Here is a 21,152-nt window from a genome sequence, read left to right on the forward strand (position 1 = left end):
GTTTTCACAGCAGCCAAGCAAACCTCTTAATTAGTCATTTGAGCATGATCATCGGCCCTTATAGACACATACAGCTGAGTTTCATCAGCATAGCAATGGAAATTTATTCCATAACTGCGTATAAATTGGCCAAGAGGTGAAATTTAAAGATAGAAAAGTAGAGGGCCAAGAAGTGAGCCCTGAGGCACACCATATTTAAAGTCAGAGAATTTTGATATAATATTACTATAGCAGACACAATGTGTTCTTCCAGATAAGTAGGACTTAAGCCAAGAGAGAGCTAAGCCAGAGACACCAAAATTAAATTTTAATCTGTCTAATAATATACAGTGCTCAATGGTGTCAAAGGCTGCACTGAGGTCCAGTAGTAGAAGCACAGAAGTGGAACCAGAGTCCATAGCTAGTAAAAGAACGTTCACCACTCTGGTCAGAGCAGTTTCAGTGGAGTGACGGGGCCTGAAAGCCGATTGAAAAGGTCCATATAGATGGTTTTCTTCTATATGGGTCGAAAGTAGAGGTTTAACCACAGCTGTCTTAAAACTGCTGAGAACAATGCCAGTGGTAAGTGATAAATGAACAATGTCTAGCATTGTAAGTCCCTTTTAAAGGCCAGAGGTCTTTAAAAAGTTTTGTTCGTAAGGGGTCAAGTAGGCAAGCAGTTGGTTTAGAAGCTGACACAAACTTAGTCAAAGTATCAAGAGAGATTGTCTCAAAAGCTGTAATAACACGGACTGTCAGTGACTCATTGTATAGATATGAATTTGGTAAGAGAGGGTCTGCAGGAGTAGCTGGAGTTGAAAAACTATTTTTTTTTTAGATCTCATCAACCTTATTGCAGAAGAAAATCTAGAAATTCATGGGCTGTGAATGGTGAGCAGCTAATAGACAGCTTCTTTTTAGTAAGTTTAGATACAGTGTCAAAGAGAAATCTGGGGTTATGTTTATTAATATTGATTAAGTGAGAGAGATACACTGTTTTTGCAGCAGATAAGGCACGTTTGTATTTCAATAAACACTCGTGCCATGATAGATAAAAAACTTCCAATTTTGATTTTCGCCATTTACGTTCCAGTCTCCTGCAGGCCTGCTTAAGAGCACGTGTTTTATCATTAAACCAGGGTGTAGGCCTCTTTAGTCGCCTAGCTCTGGTAGTGAGAGGTGCAACTGAATCGAGGAGACTAGAGAGGGCCACATTTAAGTCACTAGTGACATTTTCAACAGAGTTCCCACAGTGAAATAGTCAAGACTTCAGGCAGCTGCTGGCCAAATGCAGCTACAGTGGAGGGACCAATCTTGTGAGTGGCAATTACATATGTGCTGACATTAACTGGACAGGGCAATAATGCTTCAAATTTGATGAGAAAATGATCTGACACAGCAGGTGTGGTTGGCAAGACATTCAGATCAGAAACGACTATCCCTTTAGATAAAACCAAATCAAGGGTGTTACTGCTGCAATGAGTCGACTCTTGAACAAACTGAGTGAACCCAAAAGTATCAACTAGTGCCAGAAAGGCTTTACTTAGAGGATCAGCAGCCTTATTCAGATGAATATTGAAATCACCAAGAATTAGAATCTCATCAGAGTGAGTAACAAGGCCTGAGACAAATTCTCCAAATTCTTCAAGAAATAATGAGTAATAGCCAGGAGGGAGGTAGAGTATCACAATTTGGACTGAGCCGAGTCTATTCATGGCTGAGGGAGATGGACCAAGAACAAGAGCCTCAAAAGACTGGAATTTAGATTCAAGTCTAGAAGTCACATTGAAAATAGATTTATATATTAAGGCAACACCCCCACCTTTTTTATTTGCCAGAGCTACATGGGCATAAGGGTAGACAGGTGGGGAAGCTTCATTTAAGGGAAGGAAAACATTTGGTTTCAGCCATGCTTCACATAACCCAATCATATCGAAACTATGTTCAAGAATCAGATCATTTATTATTAAGGCTTTTGTAGACAGTGATCTGATATTTATGAAACCAAATTTAAGCCTCTTGTGGACGTGATCAGTAGTAGGCAGAACTTTAGAGCTACCAATAGGTGAAAGATTAATTGGAATTAGACACCTTGTTGACAATTTTGACAACCAGCGCTTTGGACGATATGTGGTCACATTCTTGATAACATTAGATGTTTGGTTCTGTAGATTATTAGGTACTTCATTGCACATTTCACCACTACCAGTGGTAGGAGTAATTATTAGATTATTGTGATTCACACATTTAGGAGAGGAGAGCTTGGGCGCAATACAGCAGGGTAGGGAGACAGTCTCAATGTTATAGACCAAGCTATCAGACTGATAATCTACACTATGAGAAATGCCCTGACTAATCATATTAATTAAACTACTTGATTCCACATCTGCACTAGATTTAAACCTAACAGGCTCTCTAATTACCTGCAGTCGGGAGAGGTGACTGCAGACCAGGCCACATGACCGATGGCTTGCTCTTGCAAGCCTTCCCACGCCAGTAAACAGAGACAAACTCCGCCGAGGAAGCTGAGCTAGTGCTAACAATAGCAGGTTTGCTGTCAGGCCCGGGGCTAAGGCTATCTGGAGTGCCCGTCACATCTAACATAAACCTAGCCGAAAGCAGCTTCTCTAACTCACGGACACGTCTTTCTAGTAGAGACAACCTATCTGTAACTACAGTGCAATCACCACAAACCATCGTTTTAACGAGGCTGCTTTGACTGCGAATGTAATAGAGCTAACTGCTAAGCCAGGCTAAGCTCAAAGCTAGTAACAAACTAGGAATGAGAAGCTGCCTGTCGTATAAGAAAGAAAACTAGAGCATCTAGCAATAAGTGAACTAATCACAGAAAATAGCTAAATCAGAACAAAATGAAGAGGTTAGGGCAGAATACAGAGAAGAGATAGTAACAAAATAAAAGTTGTCGATCTCACGAATATACCTCTCACAAAGGCAGAAGCTGGAAACAGCTGGCAGTGAATCAGTCAACTCGGTGGAAGTGGCTGTAGTCAATCCATGTTTTTGACAAGTTATTTTTCTTCGATTTGACCTCTTGCAATATGGCTTTATTGATGAGTAGCTGGTCCTTGCATCCGTAGCTACCTTTCTTACATCCCTTCTGTTCTGCTGGTAACAAGTTGTTTTTGTCAAGGAAGCTATAGGTCCTCTCTGTGATGATGGAGGTGATGATCTTGTATATGTTGGTAGGCAGATGATGGGTCTGTAATTCTTTGGGTTCTGTGTCTCCTCTGTCTTCGGGAGCAGGTACGTGGTTCCCCATGTGAGCCATTTGGGACATTTCTTTGGATTCTTGATGATGTCATTGTAGGCCCATGTGAGGTCTTCGTGGATGCTGGGCAGGTTCTTGATCCAGAAGTTGACAATTCTGTCTATCCTTGGTGCCTTTCAGTTGTTGGTCTTGTTGATGGTAGCAGTGGTCTCAGTGGTGTTGATATCTGACCATTCTTGGTTCTGTATGTGTTTGTATTGATCCTGTTGTTGCTGGATCCATGTAGATCCCTCATTGTGTCTTTTGTTGTTCTCCCAGATCTTACTCCAGAACTCCTCGACTTCTTCGATTGTAGGTGGTTCGTTGGTGTCTATCTTCTTTATGCCCAGCTCACAATACAAAAGTTTGGCATCTTTTTTGGCGGAAGAACTTGCTCCTCTTGTCGAATCTCCTGAGTCTCTGTGCCTTTGCTTGAATCTGTTGTTTCAGCATCTTTTTGACTATTGGATATATCATTCTTCTGTTTGATGTTGAGCTTTTGTTCCAGTTGTGTCCTTTTTCTCTCTTTGATGTTGGAGTTTTTCTCGACTTCACTCAGGAATGATAGTTGTCTCCACAGTTTCGTAATCTCATTCTCAATTTTTTCCTTCCAAACTGGTTTTCTCTTCCGTTCCTGTTGTTGCCTTGGTCTATTTTCTACTCTGTCTGCTATGGCTGAAGCGGTCGCATATATGAGCTGGTTGAGTTCTGTTAGGTTCAACGGTCTTGTCATCTCGTCCTTGATGATTTGAATGGCTTCGTTGGCGAGTCTGATGGCTTCTTTGGAGTGATGGTCTTTCTTGAGCTTTGGGATTATTAGTCTTTCTTCGATAGGAATTTCTTTCAGGGTTTCCCATCTCTGCCTGGTGCTTACTGTCATCTCTACTTCTTTCTTATTGTATTCTTCCTGGACTGCCTCTGCTTGGTGTTGTACTTCTGGAGGGTCCGTGATGGTGGTTTCTGCTTGTTCCTCTTCCTCTTCCCCAGTTGTTGCTGTCTCGTCTGGTTTCTTGATATTTAGCTCCTCAATGTACATGTAGGGGATGCTCTCTCTGATCTTTTTCCATATGTTTTCGAGTTCCAGATCTGTTAGTCTTTGATTTTTAATGATGTCGCGCCTGACATTGTGGAGTTTGTTGGCATTCAGATTTAATCTGTCCGTGGGGTGTTTTTCTCACCAGATGTTGTAGGCAGCTTTGGACGTTGACGTTACTGTCGGGTTTAGTGAAGCAGTGTAGAATGCTTCCATGACATCTTTATACTTTCCCTAGACCATTTCAGTCTTGTTCTTTTTGTTAGTTTTTTAGTTGTTGTACATAGAAGGCCACTGTGAGGAATGTCTTCAGTGTGGTGTTCCTCTACTACTTGGTGGGTAGAGTTTGTTCCAGTAGCAAACTTTTCGATCCCAGCCTGGTTCTTCACTGGGGATCGTGGTCCTTGTTGACCCGCGCGACGACCGATGCGTTATGGTGATTTAGTTAGTCGTAATTGCATCATTGTGTTTAATTGTCAGAGCCCCTTTGGCCGCTTGTATTGCTGGCTTGCCATACTTGCGTTGCCTGGTCCGTGCGATGTGGAGGAAGGGTTGAACTCTACGGACCTTATTATCATTGTTATTATTATTATTACTTCACCGATAATTACCATCCATTTGCCCATGGACATGGCTCTGAAACTACTGCTGTGGACAACTGAAAGTGTGTGTGTGTGTGTGTGTGTGTGTGTGTGTGTGTGTGTGTGTGTGTGTGTGTGTGTGTGTGTGTGTGTGTGTGTGTGTGTGTGTGTGTGTGTGTGGCAGATTTAGGGAAACAATATATGTGCTTTGGAGAGCCTCATGTGTTATAACATAAAGGTTAAAGGCAGACAGCAAGCGGTCTACAGACTGCCCTACATACTACATATAGACTGCCCTACATACTACATACTCTGCATACATACTACATACAGACTGCCCTACATACTACATACAGGCTGTGTACCAAACAGGAGAGCCAGACTGAAAGACAGACAGGTCACAATTCTGGGGTACAAAACACAATGATCTGAGCTAATAACGTGTCAATGCTGCTAATCATTCAGTTGGTTACCTGAAGCTTTTACATCATGTTTAGATGTGCATGTCTACATAGATCATGTATACACCCAGAACTTGATAGATTGGTCTCTCATCCTTTTTTGACAAACATGGACATTTCTTTTGACCTTCTGTTCCTGGAACGAGAGGCAGGCCAACTTTCTGATTCTGTGGTTGAATCATCCCTCAACATGAAGACATGATGTTGCTGTTAAACCATGTAGTGGCGAGAGCATGTGGAAGAATAACTGAAAACCTGAAGAAATGGTGACATTAAGTCTTTCCCCCTTTGTTTTAACATTTGAAGGTCCTGTTTTACAACAGATCCAACCTTTACTTGATCATAGGTGATAAAGCAAATGGAAGAGAACTAGTTCTGTGTTGTTGATGGTTAATGACTTAGTTTATAAGATAAATATGAATGACAGGGTGGTAGTCTTCTCGAAGAGTGGAGTCGCTAATGTTGTTGTGGTGGTGGGAATAGCCTGCACCGCCAGTGCAGAAAAACAGAATCAGTCCAGAAAAACAACCCAGTGACTCCAGAAAGAATCAGTCCACAAAGACAAGCCCGGTGATTCCAGAAAGACAACCCCAGTCAGTCCAGAAAGACAAACACACACACACACACACACACACACACACACACACACACACACACACACACACACACACACACACACACACACACACACACACACACACAGCTTGAGTCCAGCAAAACAGAATGACTGAGTTATTGTGGAGGTAGCAAGTTTGTTTTGGGTCAGTGCATGAAGCTTAGGAGCTCCACAACATTGTCCCAGAAAGGAACCCTCTGAGGTCTTCTGCCCCATAGCGTGTGCTTGTGTCGACAGATGTGATGGGCTTCATTTTATTGAATTATGGTAATTTCACCATTAATCTACAGTGTATGATTTAAGATACTAATTCTTTTTCACATAGCTTAATCTGACTTAGTTTAGAGAACAGGTTTTAGAACATGGCCTAGAGCATCCTCTATAATCTGGAACAGTAACAAGAAGTTCTTCTGTTCATTAAGAGTTTTCTCCTAGTAGACACAAAATGTGATTTTTATATATATATATATATATATATATATATATACACTCACCGGCCACTTTAGGCACACCTGTCCAACTGCTCGTTAACGCAAATTTCTAATCAGCCAATCACATGGCAGCAACTCAATGCATTTAGGCATGTAGACATGGTCAAGATGATCTGCTGCAGTTCAAACCGAGCATCAGAATGGGGAAGAAAGGTGATTTAAGTGACTTTGAACGTGGCATGGTTGTTGGTGCCACACGGGCTGGTCTGAGTATTTCAGAAACTGCTGATCTACTGGGATTTTCACGCACAACCATCTCTAGGGTTTACAGAGAATGGTCCGAAAAAGAGAAAATATCCAGTGAGCGGCAGTTCTGTGGGCGAAAATGCCTTGTTGATGCCAGAGGTCAGAGGAGAATGGCCAGACTGGTTCGAGCTAATAGAAAGGCAACAGTAACTCAAATAACCACTCATTACAACCGAGGTATGCAGAAGAGCATCTCTGAACGCACAACACGTCGAACCTTGAGGCAGATGGGCTACAGCAGCAGAAGACCACACCGGGTGCCACTCCTGTCAGCTAAGAACAGGAAACTGAGGCTACAATTCGCACAGGCTCACCAAAATTGGACAATAGAAGATTGGAAAAACGTTGCCTGGTCTGATGAGTCTCGATTTCTGCTGCGACATTCGGATGGTAGGGTCAGAATTTGGCGTCACCAACATGAAAGCATGGATCCATCCTGCCTTGTATCAACGGTTCAGGCTGGTGGTGGTGGTGTAATGGTGTGGGGGATATTTTCTTGGCACACTTTGGGCCCCTTAGTACCAATTGAGCATCGTGTCAACGCCACAGCCTACCTGAGTATTGTTGCTGACCATGTCCATCCCTTTATGACCACAGTGTTCCCATCTTCTGATGGCTACTTCCAGCAGGATAACGCGCCATGTCATAAAGCTCGAATCATCTCAGACTGGTTTCTTGAACATGACAATGAGTCCACTGTACTCAAATGGCCTCCACAGTCACCAGATCTCAATCCAATAGAGCACCTTTGGGATGTGGTGGACCGGGAGATTCGCATCATGGATGTGCAGCCGACAAATCTGCAGCAACTGCGTGATGCTGTCATGTCAATATGGACCAAACTCTCTGAGGAATGTTTCCAGTACCTTGTTGAATCTATGCCACGAAGGATTAAGGCAGTTCTGAAGGCAAAAGGGGGTCCAACCCGGAACTAGCAAGGTGTACCTAATAAAGTGGCCAGTGAGTGTATATATATAAACGTTATGTTATTTATTTAAGATGGTACATGTTGTGTCTGTCTTAGCCAGGTTTCCCTTGTAAATTAGATTTTCATGTCAACTAGATTTTTTTTTAACCTGGTTAATTAAGTTTGTTAAACAATTATGAAAAGTAGTCTAGTAGTTTTTATGTTAGGGTTGTGTTTATTCACTTGTCTGACAAAGTTTTCCTTACATTTGACCTGCTGACTGGGTCATGTTGCGGTACAGTAATGAAATCCAACCCAGGGAATCACGTCACTGGCTCAGAAATAATCACTGTCTGCCCAGCTATGATTGGCTGGGACCGCTCTATAGATAGAGACATACATCTATAGATAGACACACAGCCCTGCAGTCTGGCCTGGATGTTGTGTTGACCTACAACACGTACCTACAGCTGTGTGTGTGTGTGTGTGTGTGTGTGTGTGTGTGTGTGTGTGTGTGTGTGTGTGTGTGTGTGTGTGTGTGTGTGCAACCTTTATGTGTGTGTTTTGGTCAACTGACACATGAGAAGAAATCTTGGGCCCCAACTAAACAAGTGCAAGCGTGCACACACACACACACACACACACACACACACACACACACACACACACACACAATATTCCAACCACAGCACCATTCAAGGACACTAGACAGTGGTTCTGAACACATTTTTAATCTACTAGACGGTGGTTCTGAACACTTTTTTTTATCTCCTAAACAGTGGCTCTGAACATATTTTTAATTTTCTAGACATTTTGGCTCTGAACACATTTTTAATCTTCTAGACAGTGGTTCTGAACACATTTTTAATTTTCTGGACAGTGTTTCTGGACACATTTTTAATCTTCTAGACAGTGGCTCTGAACACATTTTTAATATTCTAGACAGTGGTTCAGAACACGTTGTTAATCGTCTAGACAGTGGTTCTGAACACATTTTTAACCTTCTGGACAGTGTTTCTGAACACATTTTTAATCCTCTAGACAGTGGCTTTGAACATATGTTTAATCTTCTAGACAGTGTTTCTGGACACATTTTTGACCTTCTGGACAGTGGTTCTGAACTTTTTCTTTATCTCCTAAACAGTGGCTCTGAACATATTTTAGATTTTCTAGACAGTGGTTCTGAACCCGTCTTTAATCCTCTAGACAGTGGCTCTGAACATTATTGTTAGTCTTGTAGACAGTGGCTCTGAACATATTTTTAATCATCTAGACAGTGGTTCTGAATGTATTGTTAATTTTCTAGACAGTGGCTCTGAGCACATTTTTAATCTTCTAGACAGCGGTTCTGACCACGTCTTTAATCCTCTAGACAGTGGTTCTGAACATATTGTTAAGCTTCTTGACAGTGACTCTCCAAACATTTTTAATTTTCTGGACGGTGGCACTGAGCATATTTGTAATCCTCTAGACAATGGTTGTGAACACATGTTTAATCTTCTAGACAGTGGTATTTTAAATCTTCTAGACAGTGGCTCTGAACCCATTTTTAATATTCTAGACAGTGGTTCAGAACACATTGTTAATCGTCTAGACAGTGGTTCTGAACACATTTTTAACCTTCTGGACAGTGTTTTTGAACACATTTTTAATCTTCTAGACATTGGCTCAGAACATATTTTTAATCCTCTAGAAAGTGGTTCTGAACACATTTTTATCCTCTAGACAGTGGCTCTGAACATATTTTTAATCTTCTAGACAGTGTTTCTGGACACATTTTTAACCTTCTGGACAGTGTTTCTGAACACGTTTTTAATCCTCTAGACTGGCTGTGAACATATGTTTAATTTTCTACACAGTGTTTTCTGGACACATTTTTGACCTTCTGGACAGTGGTTCTGAACTTTTTCTTTATCTCCTAAACAGTGGCTCTGAACATATTTTTTATTTTCTAGACAGTGGTTCTGAACCCGTCTTTAATCCTCTAGACAGTGGCTCTGAACATTATTGTTAATCTTGTAGACAGTGGCTCTGAACATATTTTTAATCATCTAGACAGTGGTTCTGAACGTATTGTTAATCTTCTAGACAGTGGCTCTGAACACATTTTTAATCTTCTAGACAGCGGTTGTGACCACGTCTTTAATCCTCTAGACAGTGGTTCTGAACATATTGTTAAGCTTCTAGACAGTGACTCTCCACACATTTTTAATTTTCTGGATGGTGGCTCTGAGCATATTTGTAATCCTCTAGACAATGGTTGTGAACACATGTTTAATCTTCTAGACATCGGTATTTTAAATCTTCTAGACAGTGGTCCGCGGTGGTGTAGCGGTCTAAGCATCGGCTTTGTGTCGATGCAGTTGCCCACTGGGGACTGGGGTTCGCGCCCCGGTCTCGTCAGATCCGACTATGGCCGGACTCGATGAAGCAGCAATCATTGGCAAACGCTGTCTTCGGGAGGGGGGCGGAGTCGGCTTGTGTTCGTCACGTGAATGCGTCTCTGTGTGTGTCGGAAGAAACAGTAGTTCGGCCTGGAGTCGCCTTGTCACGAAAGTGGGGAGGCGGTCTCCTTCGAGACTGCCGGCCGGAGAGATGCAGTTGGCAAATGCATGCAGTACGAGGGTGGGTGTTTGAATTAAAATAGGGATCAATTGACCACTAAATTGGGAGAAAAAAAAGGGAAAAATCAGAAATAAATTTAAAAAAAAAAATCTTCTAAACAGTGACTCTGAACACATCTTCTAACAAATGGTTATAAACACATTTTTAATCTTCTAGCCATTGGTTCTGAACACATTGTTAATCTTCTTGACAGTGGTATTTTTAATCTTCTAGACAGTGGCTCTGAACACATCTTCTAGACAGTGGTTCTGAACACATTTTTAATCTTCTAGACAGTGGCTCTGAACGCATTTTTAATCTTCTAGACAGTGGCTCTGAACATATTTTTAATGTTCTAGACAGTGGCTCTGAACATATTCTTAATCTCATAGACAGTGGTTCTGAATACATTTTTAATCTTCTAGATATTTGTTCTGAACATATTTTTAATCCTCTCGACAGTGGTTCTTTTTTTATAAATTTATTTCTGATTTTTCCCTTTTCCTCCCAATTTAGTGGCCAATCGCTCCCTATTCTAGTTCAAACACCCACCCTCGTACTGTATGCATTCGTCAACTGCATTTCTCCGGCCGGCAATCTCGAAGGAGACGCCTTGCCACTTCCGTGACAAGGCTACTCAAGGCCGAACCACTGTTTTTTCCCAGAGCCCTAGAAAGAGAGAGTTACGTCAACTCCGTAGACGTCAATGGGCCAATTATCTAACAGCAATGGCGGATCATGGGAGCCCCGGATAGTTCCAAACAGTGCGACCCGGGGCAATAGGATTTCTATGGCGAAGGTATGTTTCTCGCATTAATCAAAGGTTAATTTACAGGTAAGAAGCTACAGTTGACATTTTAATGATGACCATTTACAAGCACGTTTGAATCAAATTAATGATGTAATTTAAAGCGTGATAGCTCGTCAATGTTCCTACACATGCGCATAGAATATGTGTCACGTTGGAATATATCTATATATCTATATATAAATGTAAAAATCTGAAAATATTGGTTAGTAGTTAACAGAAATCGCGGCTAAGCAGTTAATTTAAATGACCCGCCAAGCTTCGTTTGGAACTATTCAGCGGCTACATGAACCACGTGACCCTCTCACGTTCTGACCCCTCATTGACGTAACTCTCTTTCTAGGGCTCTGCTTTTTCCGACACACACAGAGACACATTCATGTGACGAACACAAGCTGGCTCCGCCCCCTCCCGAAGACAGCGTTGCCAATAATTGCTGCTTCACGAGTCCAGCCATAGTCGGATCTGACGAGACCGAGGCGCGAACCCCGGTCCCCAATTGGCAACTTCAGAGCTGAGGCTTAGACTGCTACACCACCGCGGACCCGTAGACAGTGGTTCTGAACATATTTTTAATCTTCTAGACAGTGTCTCTGAACATATTTTTAATCTTCTAGACAGTTGCTCTGAACATATTTTTATTCTTCTAGACAGTGGCTCTGAAAACATCTTCTAGACAGTGGTTCTGAACACATCTTCTAGATAGTGGTTCTGAAGATTTTTTAATCTTCTAGACAGTGGCTCTGAACATGTTCTTAATCTTCTAGACTGGCTCTGAACATATTTTTGAATTTCTAGACAGTGTCTCTGAACATTTTTTAATCTTCTAGACAGTGTCTCTGAACATATTTTTAATCTTCTAGACAGTGGCTCTGAAAACATCTTCTAGACAGTGGCTCTGAACACATTTTTAATCTTCTTGACAGTGGCTCTGAACATGTTCTTAATCTTCTAGACTGGCTCTGAACATATTTTTGAATTTCTAGACAGTGTCTCTGAACATTTTTTAATCTTCTAGACAGTGTCTCTGAACATATTTTTATTCTTCTAGACAGTGGCTCTGAAAACATCTTCTAGACAGTGGTTCTGAACACATTTTTAATCTTCTAGACAGTGGTTCTGGAACATATTGTTAATCTTCTAGACAGTGATTCTGAACATATTTTTAATCTTCTAGACAGTGCCTCTGAACATATTTTTAATCTTCTAGACAGTGGTATTTTTAATCTTCTAGACAGTGGCTCTGAACACATCTTATAGACAGTGGTTCTGAAGATTTTTTAATCTTCTAGACAGTGGCTCTGAACACATTTTTAATCTTCTAGACAGTGGCTCTGAACATGTTTTTAATCTTCTAGACAGTGTCTCTGAACATATTTTTAAATTTCTAGACAGTGTCTCTGAACATATTTTTAATCTTCTAGACAGTTGCTCTGAACATATTTTTATTCTTCTAGACAGTGGCTCTGAAAACATCTTCTAGACAGTGGTTCTGAACACATTTTTAATCTTCTAGGCAGTGGTTCTGAACATATTTTTAATCTTCTAGACAGTGTCTCTGAACATATTTTTTATTCTTCTAGCCAGTGGTATTTTTAATCTTCTAGACAGTGGCTCTGAACACATCTTCTAGACAGTGGTTCTGAAGATTTTTTAATCTTCTAGACAGTTGCTCTGAACACATGTTTAATCTTATAGACAGTGGCTCTGAACATGTTTTTAATCTTCTAGACTGGCTCTGAACATGTTTGTAATCTTCTAGACAGTGGCTTTGAACATATTTTTATTCTTCCAGACAGTGGTATTTTTAATCTTCTAGACAGTGGCTCTGATCACATTTTCTAGACAGTAGCTCTGAACATGTTTTTAATCTTCAAGACAGTGGCTCTGAACATATTTTTAAAATTAACTTTGGATGTATGAGAAGTCTTTCATTTAGCCATCAGTCTTTTTTGTATGTCATGTATCGAAGAGAGATGCGTCACAATTAGAACAATGTAACCTGGTGTTAAAGAATCAATTTAATTATCATTATAGTAGATGTCCCTTGTCTGACAGCAGAGAGAACCATACCTATATGTGTAACATAAACATACCAGTAGTCTCCATCAGCCATCAGGGGGGACGTGAGAGGTGAAGGAGGGCGAGATGAGAACTGATTGGTTAGTTGTTGTAAAGGTCAAACAGCGGCTGTCATGTGATCGGTGGTGTTTGTGTCGGCGGCGGATTCTACACAGTCTGGTTCACAGAGCCTGTTCAGGCCTGGTGTTTTGTATCCAGACATCCATTTTGTGTCTCAGTCTAGGTGAGGTGGGTTGCTGTTCACGCCTGGTTTAGGGTTTTTCCCATTAGGACTTTCAGCCAAGTTGTGCCGAGTCGCGCCCGACATGGAACATCTCCGGAGTTGGGCCAAAGCATGTCAGACCGCCTCCAAGCAGGTTGCGGTGACGTCAGCATCATGTTAAATAGCCTCTCGTCAAAGCCTTGTCCCGTCTCCGTTTTTCAAACATTAAGTGGTAGATGCCAAGCAAAATCGTAACAGCAGCCTGAAAATCCATGAGCTGGACACCAACAACTGTTGCGCAATGCAACAGTTAACAGTGCTAAAGAGGGTGCTGCTTTTAAAGTGGGTCGCCTGTTGTAATGGAAATGCAAAACCATGTCAAGCCAAGGCAGCACGTATACGTATGTATGGAAACGTGGCTAATGTTTCTCGAATGGCCACTATGCAAATGACATGCAAATACCTTGCATTTAAATAGTATACCTAACATGGACAAAACATACCACTCCATTCCAAAAAGCTAAAAATGTCTGGCGCAATATGTGGACTTTTCAGTGTTTAGATATTGTGGACAAGGCTGCAGGATTACTCCCATTATGTCTAGAACACATTAAAGAATCCTCCTGTCTTGTCTTGGCCAAACTGAAGTTACAAAAGCAATGCACTGGTTTAATTTGAGAGTATGGCCATCCCCTCACTTGTCTGTCCCACTGAATTTCCATCACAAAAAGGAGGGAATTGTAAAGAACAGAGGGTGACCAAAACTTCATTCAGAGTCAGGAAAACATTGCATGCTCACAGTAAAATATAAATTCACTTTTTTATCATTCCTGTCCTGCAAACTCTCCTTTACTTGTTTGTACTGTGCAGCTCACCAACTTGATATTGAAATGGACTTCCATCTCTTGGGAATGATCAGCCATATCCACTTATGCTGACTAGGCGCTCCTCCGGTGTGGACAGGGACACATGTTCAGACTAGACCACATGTGTGGACATATATAAGTCCACCTCTGAATGCTCCTGACTGATGGGATCTCAAGGCATCTTGAGGACGCATTATGTGCGTTCAGGCCTGTATTAAGTCTGTCCGTTTGTGATCGGATCACTCAAGATGCGTTTTAATGGCAGGTCTGGAAGGGGCCATATGAGGGAGGTGTCTGGTGGAGGGCAGCATTTCTTTCTTGTTGAGGTGGAGTTTTAGATGGTGTGTAGATATCAAGGCAGCTGTAGACTCATTCGGTTTTTTTACTTGAACAGTGAAAGCGTTATGACGCTAGAGTGGCATAATTCCAAACAGATATAACAGTCACGTAAGTATACACAGTAGATACATAGCAATCCAGCTGTCCGCATATACAGCTTCAGAGTAATGAAGTAATACAGATAACAGTAAAACTTCCCTACAGTTAAACAGTTATACCTTTGGACAACAGTCATCCCACTGCAAGTTAAAAAGTTAAACTGGACTGCATGGTTTTACAGTTGATATCTGTGGTGACTGTCAGTAATTATAAACAGTAAGGCTGTTGTGCGTTGTGTCTCAACATGCCTTCTATGCAAATGTGCAGACCTGCCCCAGCAGTCTGGCTGGGAGGTTTAAGCCCTAGTAACACTTTTCAAACTAACTTGTAGACCAGCTGTAGTTCGCCTGACACTCTTCTACAGTCATAGATGGTGCATGCAAACATTCGTTCATTCATTCAGTCATCTTCAGCTACTTCTCCAGGGTCGGATCGCGGTGGCGGCAAGCTAAGTAGGGCACTCCAGACATCTCTCTTCCCAGCAACGCCCTCCAGCTCCTCCTGGGGGATCCTAAGGTGTTCCCAGGCCAGATTGGACATGTAGGCCCTCCAGCGAGTTCTGGGTCTACCCTGGGGTCTCCTCCTAGTTGGCTGTGCCCAGTAAACCTCAGAAGGAAGGTGCCCGAACCACCTCAACTGGCTCCTTTCGACGTGAAGGAGCAGCAACTCTACTCCAAGCTCCCTCCGGATGTCCGAGCTCCTCACCCTATCTCTAAGGCTGAGCCCAGACACCCTACGGAGGAAACTCATTTCAGCCGCTTGTATCCACGATCTCACCCTTTCAGTCACTACCCAAAGTTCATGACCATAGGTGAGGGTTGGAACAAAGACTGACTGGTACATTGAGAGCTTTGCCTTCTGGCTCAGTTCCCTCTTCCGGTCCGGTACAATGTTCATGTTACTGCTGATGCTGCACCAATCTGCCTGTCAGTCTCCTGCTCCATCCTACCCTCACTCATGAACAAGACCCCGAGATACTTGAACTCCTTCACTTGAGGCAACAACTCATCCCCAACCCGGAGGAAGCAATCCACCATTTTCCAGTAGAGAACCATGGCCTCAGACTTGGCGGTGCTGAGTCTCATCCCAGCCATTTCACACTCAGCTGCAAACTGCCCCAAAGCATGCTGGAGGTCATGTTCTGGTGAAGCCAACAAAACCACATGATCTGCGAAGAGTAGAGGTGCAATTCTGAGGTTCCCAAAACGGACACACTCCTGACCTTGGCTGCACCTTGAGATCCTGTCCATGAATATCACGAACAGAATCAGAGACAAGGGACAACCTTGGCGGAGTCCAACATCCACCGAAAACTTGTTTGACTTTGTGCCGAGAATACCTGCACTGCTTCATCAACAGGAACGCATGTGAAGAGAGACTTCACATCATAAAAGACCATTGTTTCATCCTCCTTCATAATGATGTCCCTCACCTTGTCCACAACATCCATAGTGTTGTGAATGTTATGTTCATCACTGCCTACCAACGGGTTAAGAACAGATGCCAGAAGCTTAGAGGGGTTATAGGTCACTGAGTTAATCATACTAACAACAGGCCGTCCTCATGTGAGTGGTGAAACGTTTCTGTCAATAAACGTGTCCAGATGAACAGATTCAACCTTCTGTGATCATCATTTAATATTTTTTGAAATCATTCAAGGGTTGAATGCTGACTGACAGCATTGTCTAAACAGAAGCGCTAGTAGTCTGAAAACTGTTTCTGCATCCCCCGCCCCCCCACAACATCCCCCACCCCCAAACACCAGGTCCGGTGCGTCTGGTGAGCGTGTCATGTGGCAGTCAGAACGTCTGGGCTGTGGACGGACATGGTATGGTCTACTTCCGGGTTGGGACCCAGCCATTAAATCCAAGCATGATGCTGCCTGCATGGATCTGCATAGAACCACCTGTGCAGGTAGAACACACACACACACACACACACACACACACACACACACTGAGAAGCTGTTTGTATCAGTTATACATGTCTACTACTTCTACTACTACTACTACTACTACGACTTTCGGCTGTTCCCGTTAGGGGTCGCTACAGCGGATCACCCGTTTCCATTTCTTCCTGTCTTCTGCGTCTTCCTCTGTCACATCAGCCACCTGCATGTCCTCCCTCACCACATCCATAAACCTCCTCTTTGGCCTTTCTCTTGTCCTCTTCCCTGGCAGCTCCATATTCAGCATCCTTCTCCCAATATACCCAGCATCTCTCCTCCACACATGTCCAAGCCATCTCAATCTTGTCTCTCTTGCTTTGCTTCCAAACTGTCCAACCTGAGCTGTCCCTCTAATATAATCATTCCTAATCCTGTCCTTCTTCATCACTCCCAATGAAAATCTTATCATCTTCAACTCTGCCACCTCCAGCTCCACCTCCTGTCTTTTCGTCAGTGCCACTGTCTCCAAACCATACAACATAGCTGGTCTCACAACCATCTTGTAAACCTTCCCTTTAACTCGTGCTGGTACCCTTCTGTCGCAAATCACTCCTGACACTCTTCTCCACCCACTCCAACCCTGCCTGCACTCTCTTCTTCACCTCTCTTCTGCACTCCCTGTTACTTTGGACAGTTGACCCCAAGTATTTAAACTCATACACCTTCGTCACCTCTACCCTAGCATCCTCACCATTCCACTGTCCTCCCTCTCATTCACACATATGTATTCCGTCTTGCTCCTACTGACTTTCATTCCTCTTCTCTCCAGTGCATACCTCCACCTCTCCAGGCTCTCTTCCACCTGCACCCTACTCTCGCTACAGATCACAATGTCATCCGCGAACATCATCGTCCATGGAGACTCCTGCCTGATCTTGTCCGTCAACCTGTCCATCACCATTGCAAACAAGAAAGGGCTCAGAGCCGATCCTTGATGTAATCCCACCTCCACCTTGAACCCATCTGTCATTCCAACCGCACACCTCACCACTGTCACACTTCCCTCATACATATCCTGCACCACTCCTACATACTTCTCTGCAACCCCCGACTTCCTCATACGATACCACACCTCCTCTCTCGGCACCCTGTCGTATGCTTTCTCTAAATCTACAAAGACACAATGTAACTCCTCCTGGGCTTCTCTATACTTCTCCATCAACATTCTCAAAGCAAACATCACATCTGTGGTGCTCTTTCATGACATGAAACCATACTGCTGCTTGCTGATCATCACCTCTCCTATTAACCTAGCTTCTATTACTCTTTCCCATATCTTCATGCTGTGGCTGATCAACTTTATACCTCTGTAGTTGCTGCAGTTCCTCACATCACCCTTGTTCTTGAAAATCGGTACCAGTATGCTTCTTCTCCACTCCTCAGGCATCCTCTCACTTTCCAAGATTGTGTTAAACAATCTAGTTAAAAACTCCACCGCCATCTCTCCTAAACATCTCAATGCCTCCACAGGTATGTCATCAGGACCAACTGCCTTTCCACTCTTCATCCTCTTCATAGCTGCCCTCACTTCCTCCTTGCTAATCCACCGCACTTCCTGATTCACTGTCCCTACATCATCCAACCTTCTCTCAGCCCCTCAAAGTACTCCTTCCACCTTCTCCACACACTTTCCTCGCTTGTCAGCCCGTTTCCATCTCTATTCTTTATCACCCTAACTTGCTGCACATCCTTCGCAGCTCGGTCCCTCTGTCTAGCCAATTGATACAAGTCCTTTTCTCCTTCCTTAGTGTCTAACCTGTCATACAACTCACCATATGCCTTTTCCTTTGCCTTTGCCACCTCTCTCTTCACTTTACGCTGCATCTCCTTGTTCTCCTGTCTACTTTCTTCATCTCTCTGACTATCCCACTTCTTCTTTGCCAACCTCTTCCTCTGTATGCTGTACTTCCTCATTTCACCACCAAGTCTCCTTGTCTTCCTTCCTCTGTCCTGATGACACACCAAGTACCTTCCTAGCTGTCTCCCTCACTATTTCTACAGTTGTTGCCCAGCCATCCGGCAACTCTTCACTACCACCCAGTGCCTGTCTTAACTCCTGCCTGAACTCCACACAACAGTCTTCCTTCTTCAACTTCCACCATTTGATCTTCGGCTGTGTCTTCACTCGCTTCCTCTTCTTGGTCTCCAAAGTCATCCTACAGACCACCATCCGATGCTGCCTAGCTACGTTCTCCCGTCACCACCTTGCAGTCTCCAATCCCTTTTAGATTGCGCCTTTTACATAAGATATAGTCCACCTGTGTGCACTTTCCTCCACTCTTGTATATCCCCCTGTGTTCCTCCCTCTTCTTGAAATATGTATTCACCACAGCCATTTCCATCCTTTTCAAAAAAATCCACCACCATCTGTCCTTCCACATTTCTTTCCTTGACTCCATACCTACCCATGACCTCCTCATCACCTCTGTTCCCTTCACCAACATGTCCATTGAAGTCCACTCCAATCACCCCTCTCTCCTCCTTGGGTACCCTCTCCACCACGTCATCCAACTCACTCCAGAATTCTTCTTTCTCGTCCATCTCACACCCAACTTGGGGGGCATATGCGCTGATAACATTCAGCAATACACCTTCGATTTCCAGCTTCATACTCATCACTCTGTCTGACACTCTCTTCACCTCCAGCACGCTCTTGACATACTCTTCCTTCAGAATTACCCCTACCCCATTACTCCTCCCATTCACACCATGGTAGAAGAGTTTGAACCCACCTCCAATACTCCTGGCCTTACTCCCCTTCCACCTGGTCTCTTGCACACACAGTATGCCTACCTTTCTTCTTTCCATCATATCAGCCAGCTCTCTCCCTTTACCAGTCATAGTGCCAACATTCAAAGTTCCAACTCTCACCTCCACACTCCTACCCTTCCTCCTCTCCTGGTGCCTATGGACATGCCTTCCCCCTCTCCTTCTCCTTCACCAAACAGTAGTTTCCACCGACACCTTACTGGTTAACAGTACCAGTGGCAGTCGTTGGTAACCCGGGCCTCAACCGATCCGGTATGGAAATTTTATTTATGATCCGCATATTTGATTTGGCAGAGATTTTACGCCGGATGCCCTTCCTGACACAACCCTCCCCATTTGTCCGGGCTTGGGACCGGCACTAAGAATGCACTGGCTTGTGCATCCTCAGTGGCAGGGTTGTATCAGTTATACATTTCCTGGTTAATATTTAACCTCTTTTATAAATGTGTCCATGAAGAGTTTAAAAAGTATCCTGAGCTTTAGCTTTCCCCCTTTGCCAATCCCCTTCTCCCTGTCCACTCTATGACTGTCTCTCTCTCCCATTCTGTCCCCCTGTCTTTATTTGCCCCTCTGTCCTTCTCTGTCTCGCTCCCATTCATTTCCCCTGTCTTTATCTTTCCCTCTGTTCTTCTCTGTCTCGCTCCCATTCATTTCCCCTGTCTTTATCTTTCCCTCTGTCCTTCTCTGTTTCTCTCTCCCTTTCTGCCCCCCTGTCTTTATCTGTCCCTCTGTCCTTCTCTGTCTTTCTCCCATTCTGCCCCGTCTTTATCTGTCCCTCTGTCCTTCTCTGTCTCTCTCCCATTCTGTCCGCCTGTCTTTATCTGTCCTTCTGTCCTTCTCTGTCTGTCTCTCCCTTTCTGTTCTCCTGTCTTTATTTGTCCCTCTGTCCTTCTCTGTCTCTCTCCCATTCTGTTCCCCTGTCTTTGTCTGTCTGTATGTCCTTCTCTGTCTCTCTCCCATTCTGTTCCCCTGTCTTTGTCTGTCTGTATGTCCTTCTCTGTCTCTCTCCCATTCTGTCCCCCATCGTTATCTGTCCCTCTGTCCTTCTCTGTCTGACTCTCCCGTTCTGTTCCCCTGTCTTTATCTGTCCCTCTGTCCTTCTCTGTCTCTCTCCCATTCTGTTCCCCTGTCTTCATCTGCCCCTCTGTCCTTCTCTGTCTCTCTCCCATTCTGTTCCCCTGTCTTTATCTGTCCCTTTGTTCTTCTCTGTATCTCTCCCATTCTCTTCCCCTGTCTTTATCTGTCCCTCTGTCCTTCTCTGTCTCTCTCCCATTCTGTTCCCCTGTCTTTATCTGTCCCTTTGTTCTTCTCTGTATCTCTTCCATTCTCTTCCCCTGTTTTTATCTGTCCCTCTGTTCTTCTCTGTCTCTCTCCCATTCTCTCCCCCTGTCTTTATCTGTCCCTCTGTCCTTCTCTGTCTCTCTCCCATTCTGTTCCCCTGTCTTTATCTGTCCCTCTGACCTTTTCTGTCTCTCTCCCATTCTGTTCCCCTGTCTTTGTCTGTCCCTCTGTCCTTCTCTGTCACTCGTGCTTTTTCTGTCTCTCTCCCCTGGTCCCTTTTTCTCTCTGTCTATCTGTTCCCCTGTCCCTCTCTCCTCCTCTTCTCTCTCCTCTCTCTCCTCTCTCACCTCTCTCTCACTCTCTTCTCTCTCTCGCTCTCCTCCTCTCTCCTCCTCCTCTCACTCTGCTCTCTCTCTCTCTCTCTTTCGCTCTCTCTCTGTCTGTCTGTCTGTCTGTCTGTCTGTCTGTCTCTCTCTCTCTGTCTGTCTGTTTGTCCAGTCCGTGGGTATCCAGCTGGTCAGTATCAGCATCAGCATCAGTCGGGGTGTACTGGAGAAAAAGCTCAGTTTGCC

At 43.7% G+C, this 21,152-nt stretch overlaps 1 protein-coding gene across 1 annotated transcript in view; it reads left to right on the forward strand.

Moving 5' to 3' along the window:
- Nucleotides 1-21,152, forward strand: part of tecpr2 (tectonin beta-propeller repeat containing 2) — a 152,072-nt gene that overhangs the window by 112,467 nt on the left and 18,453 nt on the right. Inside the window, exon 24 of the mRNA XM_056295835.1 lies at nucleotides 16,348-16,496. Within this exon, the coding sequence (XP_056151810.1) occupies nucleotides 16,348-16,496 (149 nt within the window). The remainder of the gene's footprint in view (nucleotides 1-16,347; nucleotides 16,497-21,152) is intronic.

The sequence above is a fragment of the Lampris incognitus genome, chromosome 16, assembly GCF_029633865.1.
Source record: "Lampris incognitus isolate fLamInc1 chromosome 16, fLamInc1.hap2, whole genome shotgun sequence".
Classification (NCBI taxonomy): Eukaryota; Metazoa; Chordata; class Actinopteri; order Lampriformes; family Lampridae; genus Lampris; species Lampris incognitus.